The sequence below is a fragment of the Pithys albifrons genome, chromosome 21 (assembly GCF_047495875.1).
Source record: "Pithys albifrons albifrons isolate INPA30051 chromosome 21, PitAlb_v1, whole genome shotgun sequence".
NCBI classification, from domain to species: domain Eukaryota; kingdom Metazoa; phylum Chordata; class Aves; order Passeriformes; family Thamnophilidae; genus Pithys; species Pithys albifrons.
Window position 1 is genome coordinate 2,596,214 of NC_092478.1, and position 9,479 is coordinate 2,605,692.

The 9,479-nt window shown below is 43.1% G+C and overlaps 1 protein-coding gene across 2 annotated transcripts; it reads right to left on the reverse strand.

Annotated features, from left to right (window-relative positions):
* Nucleotides 1–105: 105 nt before the first annotated feature.
* Nucleotides 106–9,331, reverse strand: KCTD7 (potassium channel tetramerization domain containing 7). Of its 2 annotated transcripts, none has more exons than XM_071575096.1 (5): nt 9,260–9,331; nt 8,643–8,832; nt 7,478–7,647; nt 5,676–5,854; nt 106–4,600 (listed from the first exon to the last, which is right to left on the reverse strand). In XM_071575096.1, exons 2-5 carry the CDS (start codon nt 8,784–8,786, stop codon nt 4,224–4,226), a joined length of 870 nt encoding a protein of 289 aa, XP_071431197.1. In that variant the 5' UTR covers nt 8,787–8,832; nt 9,260–9,331; the 3' UTR covers nt 106–4,223. The 2 variants fall into 2 exon arrangements, with proteins under 2 accessions (XP_071431197.1, XP_071431196.1); XM_071575095.1 differs by lacking the exon at nt 9,260–9,331 and adding an exon at nt 8,938–9,081.
* Between the last annotated feature and the right edge of the window lie 148 nt (nt 9,332–9,479).

Below are 9,479 nucleotides of genomic sequence, written 5' to 3' on the forward strand. Positions count from 1 at the left end.
CACAAAGCAAATTCATCCCAGGGAGTGTTAAGGGGCATGGGAGTGGCTGCAGAGCAGATGAGCCAAATTCCAGCAGTTTTCAGTATAATAATCTTTTATTGCACAACACAAATTTATATCCACATATTCTTCTATGTGTTTAAATAAAAAACATAGACTGTATATTACCTGAACTGAAAAGTCAAAAGTATTAAGAAATAAAACACTGCAGTACTCACAGTATTGAACATCACACATCAACATAATTATTAACAAAACACATTTGGAGATAATTCCAAACCCTGATCGTTGGCATCCAGGCTGGATTTTCAAAGGCATTACAGGTTACAATGCATAGACACACAAGTCATAATTCAGCAAAACAAAACCCAGTTAGAAAAGTCACAGTGAAAGTGGAGGTAAACTGATACTAAGCTTGTGTAAGTAAAATGACTAAGAACTGCTGTTCTGGAAAGGGATTTCCAGTTAGAGAACTATATACAGGAGATAAACAGAACATAATTACCCTCTGAAATAAGCTTTTTTTGTAGAAATTTAATGAAAGATTGGGAGGGTGGGTTCTGTTAAGTGAAATTATGTTTCCATAGCCCAAAACTCAGAACCATCCTGGTGGTTCTGCTGTGTGTGAACAACCTGAAAACATTTACAACTGTTTAGATAGAAATGACCAGAGAACTCAACACAACTGCAGGCTCAGCAATGCCAACCACAACCTAAAGCCAGGGGAGTCTATAAATTGCCCAGAGAAAAGTAGTTATTAAATGAAGGATGTGAAAGAAATATATCCCAGAGGGTTATGGTGGGTTAAGAGATCATTTTTCTACAGTCCCTGCTCTCAAGTCATCTCGTACCTGTCAGGCAGTTGTGTCCCAAACCATTACTCTGCTTTGCCACACAGAAAAGAAAGACCCAGGTGTGGCATCAAATCCACAGCCACTGGATTTTCCCACCCTCTTATCTCCCAGACTCACAACCCAATGAACTGTAACACTGACAGGAATAAATGCCCAGTGCAAGTTGCCCTGAGTTCCTGACAGACTGAGCTCACACAGAAGGTGCTGAATGTTCCTCTGCCTCACACACAACGAGAGCTGAAATCAAAGGCAAAGAACACTCTGCAATGGGAACAACCAGCTCTGACATGAGCCTTTCCATCCTCTTCCTCATCACGTCACCTGCCCCACATCATCTATAAACAATGAGCAGTGAGAATAAAGCTGGGACAGGAGGGTTCATTCCCAGGGCCTGCAAGTGCCAAATGAAGATAGAAAATCATGGCCTTTAATTAGATGTGTAATTAGTTTTTTAAGAACAAAAACCCAAACAGATAAGGGCTCATGCTGTTGCCCTTCAGCCCATATCAAGCAATAAAAACCAGAATATAACTCCCAAAATACACCTACTTAGGCTGAATACATATTCCTATTAAACAGATGCAAGCCCTTAAGAGAAGGAAGTTTATATTTCTTAACAGTCTTTATTTAAAAAAATAAGTAGAAGAGTGAAATTAAGGTGATTATAAGTAAGTTTAATTAATTTACTCAGGTATTTTTGACAGTAGTTAAGATTTTTCACTGAGTCTTTAGCAACCTGCAGTCACCATATTGCAATATCAAAATAACCTGGCCAGCCTCTCACTGGAACAAGTGGCTCAGAGCAGATCAGGGTTTAACAAAGCTATTGCTTGGAACAGTTTAAAATACCAACATCCTTCAGTTGGCAGGAATTTGAACAATCCCTCAGCAAAGGCCAAATTAGGTGTTTATGCAAATCAGCTCGTTTCTCATACAGAAGTGTTGGAGTTTTGCCTTCAAGGACTTGTGTGAGCCAGACCAGCCCTGGGAGGGCTTTGTTTGCTGCTGAAGAGGCTTAGAGTGCAGAGTGTGAGTGGATTACCAAGCCCTGACTCTCTTAATGACTCACTGATAAGAATCAAGGAAGATTCCTGGTTTTCCTGGAAGCACAACAGAAAAAAAAAACCCACAAAAACTTTACTTTTTCCTACATCAAATGCCTTTGGGATGAGCGATTTTACAAAATGAGGGCAGGAGATACCCCAAGGCATAAATTGGCTTATCAGAGGGCCAGAGTTTAACTCAACCCTCACCACTCCTGCCAGTTTCAGGGAAGACCATTACAAAACTGAACCACAAAAGCTCAAAACTATTCACATTAACAAATTCAGGGATTTGCATATATTACATTATGAGGTGTCTCCCAGACAGACTTCCCAAAACTTAAAAAAATCCATCAAAAAGGGGTTTAAGATCTTATGTAATTTTATAAGAAATTGTGGTTTGCAGTTTAAGATGCCCTGGGAAAATAAAAGAAAATGAAGCCAGCAAAGCAGTGAAGAAACCAAGAAAATTCCTCTCATTGTAGGGAAACTTCACTAGTCTCAATTTAACTCTTAATTTTGAACTGCCAAACACAAGAACTTGTAACACAAAGGCCAATTTTTAAGAAAACAATTTAAACAAACTTAAGATCCAAATGCATGTAATTCCCTCCATTTCAAATTTAAGCTCTGGACTTGAAATTCAGCACTTGACAATGATCCTCATAAATAAACATTTACAAGGAGATCATTGGAGCCCCCACTTAAGAGAGATAATTTACTAAAAATTCCCAATTATGACAATGCAAGTTGGCCTCTTTTTTGCAAGACAAATTTCATCATAAAGTTTTTAGAATTATTCGAAAAATTAGCTCAGGTAACTGAGTTTTTTCATCACTGCAATTAATGTTTTTCTGAAGTGTTTTGGTCATTAAGCAATTTTCTTGGACTAACTAATCCAGTGGAATGCAATAGGCAAATATTGACTTTTTCTCTCTCCTTAAGATAATTTTAAAGCCCCTTCAAGTGGGGTCTTTTAGTAAAACACTTGAGTTTTCTGTAGCCCACTAAACATGAAGATCTTTAGATGTTTAGATACCCCTTTCAGTTTTGGATATCCAGGAAAATTCAACTTTGGGATGTGGTTACTCATGTCAGAAGTGTGTGTGTGTGTATATATATATATATTTATATATATATATATGTGTGTGTATATATATATATATATATCTGTGATCCTGCAGTGGCTGCCTCTTTCAGCACAGAATGGGATTTACCACCCAGATATACTGATTTATAATTGGAGAAATATTTGAATATGAAGGTTGACTTTTGGTTTTCCTGATCTGACACCAGGGAGGATCAACAAGAATGATAAAAATAAAAGACTTAATTGTCTGAAGAAGGTGAAGTGAAGGAAGCACTTGTATAGTGTCATCTGACTTCAGAACAAAGTTTAATATCACAGAATGTAAAAAGAGTCAGTAATAAAATAATATACATTAAATATTCCTCTTACTTCTGCTAATAGGAACACACATATAGGGGTTTTTTGACCTGATTCTATAGAGCTTCTTTTTTTTTCCTTTGCAGATATTGTAAACATTTAGAATTTCTAAGGCTAAAAACAGGCACAAGTCTTCCATGGACAGTTATTATTCCTAAAAGCATTAAGGAATATATTCCAAATCTGCTATTCTTTGTTATAACAATGATAATAATTAAAATATAACATTATAATTCACGATGCAGATTCTTAATTAGAAAAAAATACAGCTTAATCCTGACAACAACTGATAATATATAGGGAATACTCCTTTTTGTCTTGTTTTTTAAATTATCTATTACATCAAAATTACATCTCCAGAATCTTTGTGCTGGGAATTATTCCATTGTATAAAGTGGGAAGTTTAAGTAGGAACTAAAGTGTTTCTAAGTGGGTAAACTTGAACCACAGACCAAGGGTTGGATTTGATGATCTTGGAGGGCTTTTCCAACCCAATCAATTCTATAATTCTGTGATTCTATGATCAACACTGGCACCTCAGCTTCCCAAAAGTGCAGGAGAGCCCTGCAGCTCCACTCTGGGACTGGGACAGAGGCCACGTGGCTGGGGCACCTTCCAGAAGATTCAGACACTCCTCTCCATCCTTCCCGTGAGGTGATTTGTGGTTTGTGCCTCATTGAGGTACCTGAGCCAACAACAGTCTGATTTCAGGCTGGTTTGCCAAGACTTGAGAGGTTCTCCCACCTGTGCAGCAGGTTCAGCCCACGGCGGGCTGACCCCCAGGAATGTGAGCAGCGGAGCCAACGTCGCAGAAACCACCCAAAAACCAATCGGCCCCCGCAAGTCCTTCATCCTTCACACCATCCTGGGCCACCCAACTCACCACCAGGTGATCTTGAACTCGTAGATGGGCCTCTTGCAGTAGTAGTGGTTGATGAGGTGCTTGTCACACACGCCGATGCACTGGTGGTCGACGGTGATGCCCCGGGCAGACAGGTCGGTGACGATGCAGTGCAGGAGGTCGTAGACGTCGGCCACGGCCTCCCAGGGCCCGAAGGAAACGTCCACCTCGCAGTGGTGCTCGAAGAGCTTCGTCTCGCCCTCGCTGCGCTCGAAACGCAGCGAGTTGAAGTGGGGACACTCGTAGGGAGTGATGGGCATCTCCTCCTTGAACACACACACCTTCAGCTTGGCAAACCTGGCTTTCCTCTGCATGGCCCTGAGCTTGGCGATCTCCACGATCCGTTCCAAGTGGTCTGAAAAGGAAACCCCCAAAGTGTAATTCTCACTGAATCACCGAGCTAAAGAGGTGCACTTAGTTCCTGTTGAACATTATTGCAGTGTTTAGTGAGGTATTCTCAGCATAAGATCAGCCTCAGCACAATGTTGGCCACAAAAAGAAGCTGCATGCAGCAAAATAAACAGCAATCAAATCAATCCCAGTTATCTGGTGAATGTCAGGGAAGATCTGCCTTTCCAAGGTAGTGAACCAAGGATGGATTTGCAGGTGGAGCTTCTGAGATAAGAATGGAATCTCTTTGGAGACCTTGGGCTCACACAGGAGCTGGAAACGAAGCCTGCAGAAACTGCGTGGAGTAACATTAATAGAGCTCTTTTATCAAGTTCAAATAAGTTACATTAAGACTGTTTAGATCTAACAATTTTTAGGAAATATGTATTACTTACTAATTAGCTATAGCTGTGTGATGTTAGACAGTTTGCATGGTGTGTATAAGTTGTAATATTGTGTGTAACTGTGTGAAAAAGTCACTCTGAATAGAGTCCTGAAACTTAAATATCCTTGCACAAGAATAGTTTAAATATTGCTAATGTAAACACAGTTGCCCCTTTTCTTCTGCTTCCCTTCTCTCCACAACTACAACTGTAACCCATGACAAAGAAGACAGAGACATAAACTACCAGAAAACCCCATAAAATGAGATGCAGTCAAATGATTTATTTAACAATAGGGGTTGAAGCCCCTGAAAAGCCCCTAAAAGGCTCAATTAAGAACTGTGTCTGTGCAGTTCAGGTGTCGTGACAGGTGAACTTGAGGTCCTTACTACATGCTCAGGTTTATTCAGCTGCAGGTCCTGACAGGACAAATGCAGAGAAACCCTCCCATTTAATAAGGCTTGCATGTTATGGCCTAGATCTTGCTCTCTTTTAAATAAAAATCCCCATCCTTGTAACAAATCAAAGACCTAAACAGCATGAAAATGACATAATAAGCTTTGGAAATCCAACAGAAACCAAAAGCAGATGGAAAGCACAACGTGTAACACTTGAATCACACTAGAAGAGACAGTCAGGAACACTTTGTTTCTTTACCTTTGTAATAGGGCATGAGGCCCAGGAAAGCTTGTCTGACTTTTTCTCCTTTAAGAGGCTGGATGTCCTCCAGACTGTCCAGCAAAGGTCCTATGGAGTAATATTGAGCTTCCTTGTAAACTGCCCTCACTCGTTCCCTCGGGGGCAGGTCACCAGAGCGCAGGAAGTTAAGGATGTCTCTGGAAAAAAGGGCAAGAATATTATTAAGAAACACATTTCTGCCAAAAACTGCTGCAGGTGGTAAAGGAGAAGAAATGCTGGATATTCATTGTTTGCTCTATTGAGACAGAAATCCTTCTGGTTAGACAGTAACCAAAATAAGTGATCCATTTTCCCAACAGATGTTTTTAAAGCCATGTTGTTTGCAAGTCACTATTCCACATTTAGCCTCTGTTAATATCAAAACTCATTAAAAAAAAAATTGCATTTTAAATTCAGTGTGGAGGAACCACTTCAAATGGAAGACGACAGAGTATTTCATGAGAAAGAGATTGTAGTCACTGCATTTCAAACTGAGGTCTGTGACAAAATAATCTTTCCCCAGAAAATCCTGTGTAGGGACATTTCACCCCACACAGACCCAGGATTCTGTCTCAATGGATGGTTCACTGGCAAAGGAGGTTTCTCTACACAGGATCAGGGCCTTATACAAAATAAGAATTAAAAAAAAAAAAAGAGAAACAACATTTCCTGGCAGTTCTGGAACACTGTTAAGTGACAAGATTTTTTTAACAGGGAAAGAAATCACTTTATAAGTATTAAACTAATATAAATGAAACAAACATTACTGACATTTTCTTCAGACTGTCAACAAATACAGCACGTGCTAACTTGGCTCTGTTCCAGCTGTATTTTCAATCCAGATTGATAATATCACAAATTATTTGATTTTCCAGCAAATTGCCACGTGTAAAGACACAATAATTTTAGAATTAATACAGTGGCTTAATCTATTTCTGTCCCAGATTATGGTACAACCCAAATGTCATTTGAAAACAATTCAGTCCTTCTCTGTTGAAGACATTAAGGAAATGCCAACAAAGGAGAAATAAGAAATGTAAGATAAATTCCACCATGTGCTTTGGGCAAAGACCTTACCCTGTGAACATGGACCCAAGAACTCTGGTTACCTTTTCTGGCAATCTCACACCAAGTCAAACAGAGCATTAATAAGACCATTGTTAGTGGATTTAAAAATAAAAACTAAACACTTAAGATGAAATCCTGAAGCTGAAGGAATATGGCACTACCAGCAAAAATAATTATGAAAAATAAATTCTTTGAGGCTTGGGCTTTTTTACCAGTTCTGTTGTATCCAGTTTAAAGACTGAAAATAATATATTTTCAGCTGTGCAAGAAACCTGGATGCATCATTCCTTCCATTTCCTCTTTATCACAGATGCTGTAATACCAATTAAAATCCAGTGTTAGAATCATAGAATTAATTGGGTTGGAAAAGACCTCCAAGATCATCAAGTCCAACCCTTGGTCCAACTCCAAAGGTTCTGCAAAGGAAAAGTGAATCCTTTCGAAAATGATGTTTTAAAACATCAAAACAACCAGACACCTTGAAAGAAGATAATCTATGTCCAAATACAAAACATTGCTTGTTGTTTATTTTTCCACTGAAAAACTGAAATAGTTTTTTAATTGCAACATCCTCGTGATGCTTTGAAGGTGGAGATGCCAACCAGCAACATTTACCTACTACACAAACACGACTCAGCCAGAAGGAAAACAACCATTAACGCCTGTTTTGCTTTAAAATCGCCACCCTTCGGGAGGGACCTCCCTGTACATACCCGAAGTAGGTGCCATCCCTGTCGATGAAGTACCTGCCCTCGGCGTCGGTGGGGATGTAGTGCCTCCCGCTGAACATCGCGGCCAGCATCGTGTCCTCGTAGCGCCGCAGCGTGGACAGCCTGGTGGCGAAATGCATCCCGCCCACGTTCAGGGGCACCACCTCTGGGAACTGCCAAGGCAATCACACCATCAGCTCTCTGAGATTCCCAAAGATTCCACCCAGGCTTGGCCAAGGGGATAAACTCTGCTGTGCTGCCCTGGTCTCTTCTCCCAGGCACTCAGCAATAGGACAAGGGGGCACGATGGGCTCAAGCTCTGCCAGGGGAAATGGAAGTTGGAGAGCAGAAAAAATTCTTTGCAGAGAGAGTGCTCAGGGATTGGAATGGGCTGCCCAGAGAGGGGGTGGATTCCACATCCCTGGAGGTTTTTAAACTGAGCTTGGCTGTGGCACTGAGTGCCATGATCTGGTAAAAGGACTGGAGTTGGACCAAGGGTTGGACTTGATGATCTTGGAGGTCCTTTCCAACTCAATCCATTCTAGGATTCTGTTACCAGGGAGGTTCGAGGGTTAACAGTTTGGACACTTTGGTTGCTGGGTGGAACCACTGAGAGGTTTAATTGGAGCTAGAAATCTGAAACAGCAGGTACCAGCTCTAAGGCCAGGCATTCATTAAAAGCATGAATTCCTCCTCTTGGCTCTTTGTGGGGAAGAGAAAAACAAAACAAACGCTGTCCCACCCCCTTCTACAGGGACACACACACAGAGGGGGAAAAAAAGAGAAGGAATTTCAGAGTCTTGGGACTTGCTTTCAGCTGCTACTCTGCTGGTCCCTACACTACTAGACCATACCCTTGAAAACTCTCCAGTGATTTTGTATACCCTAAAAAACCCCCATCGATTCTGTATTTACATCAGGCCTAAAATCTTAATATCACACCCCAGGATGCCTTAAGTACCAGGAAAAACACTTAATTATAATTCTCAAGTCCCAACATGGATAGAACTTACAACTAAAGCTGCCGAGCTTTGAAATAAATTCGAGAGACTTAGTTTTATTCAAACATTCAGAACTGGGTATCTACAAATACTCCAGCAGGGAAATCCCGGGTTCTTTGGCACTACGTGCGGCCATCCCCGGCCCTCGCCAGGTGAGCAGCTCTTACCTGCTGGGGCAGCAGAGGCAGCGCTTGCCCTGCCTGGGTTGCAGTAGGAGTGGCCGGCTCTTGGAAATCATCCTCTGCATCCGAGCTCGACATGGCATCATCCGGGTTCCCACTCACTTTGTTCTGCCCCGTGACTACCACCATCCCTCTGGCTCTGGGGAGCAGGTCCGCTGGTCGGGCGGCCGTGGCACTGCGGAACGGGACACAGAGCCCGGGTCAGCGCGGTTTGTCCCCGCCACCCGCGGGCCGGGGCAGGGCGGGACGCGTCGCTCGCCGCGTCACCCCGAGGGCTCACAGTGGCATCGCTGTGGTTGGGAAGGGAATCGCGGCAGGCACGGGGAGCACCCCGCGGGTCCGCGCTGGGCAGGGCTGCGCTGGCACCGCCGCTCCGAGGCCCTCCAGCCCCGCAGCCGATGTCGGGGCCGGGCAGGAGCGCGGCATCCATTGGCTGCACAGTGCGGGGAGCGATTGGCTCCGCCGCGCCCTGGCACGCCAATGGCATTTGCTGCGCGCATTGGGGTGGCCGCGCTCGCAGCCTGTCCCTCGCCATGGGCGGGATGCAGGAACACGCCCCGCCATTGGCCCCGCGCCGGGCGACACCCGGGGCTGGCTGTCACCTTCAGCCAGCAGCGATGGCACCGCCAGGATGCAGGGATGGCATTCCCGGGAAAGCGGAAAACCGAGATTTCTAACCGGCCGCAGGAAGTCGGCGCTTCCCTGCCCACCGCATCGCATCACACATCCGAGACGCATGGGTTTAATTCCACTAATTATCCTGCGTAATGGCTGCTAATTACCAATTTCCTGCGCAAGCAGCATCTGCAAGGCTTTCACAGT

Excerpts from the sequence above, each read along its gene's own strand:
- KCTD7 (XM_071575095.1), bottom strand. Across the intron at positions 7,648-8,642 it reads TGCCTCTGCTGCCCCAGCAG|TTCCCAGAGGTGGTGCCCCT; the intron begins GTAAGAGCTGCT and ends TTGCCTTGGCAG. Across the intron at positions 4,601-5,675 it reads CCTCATGCCCTATTACAAAG|ACCACTTGGAACGGATCGTG; the intron begins GTAAAGAAACAA and ends TTTCCTTTTCAG.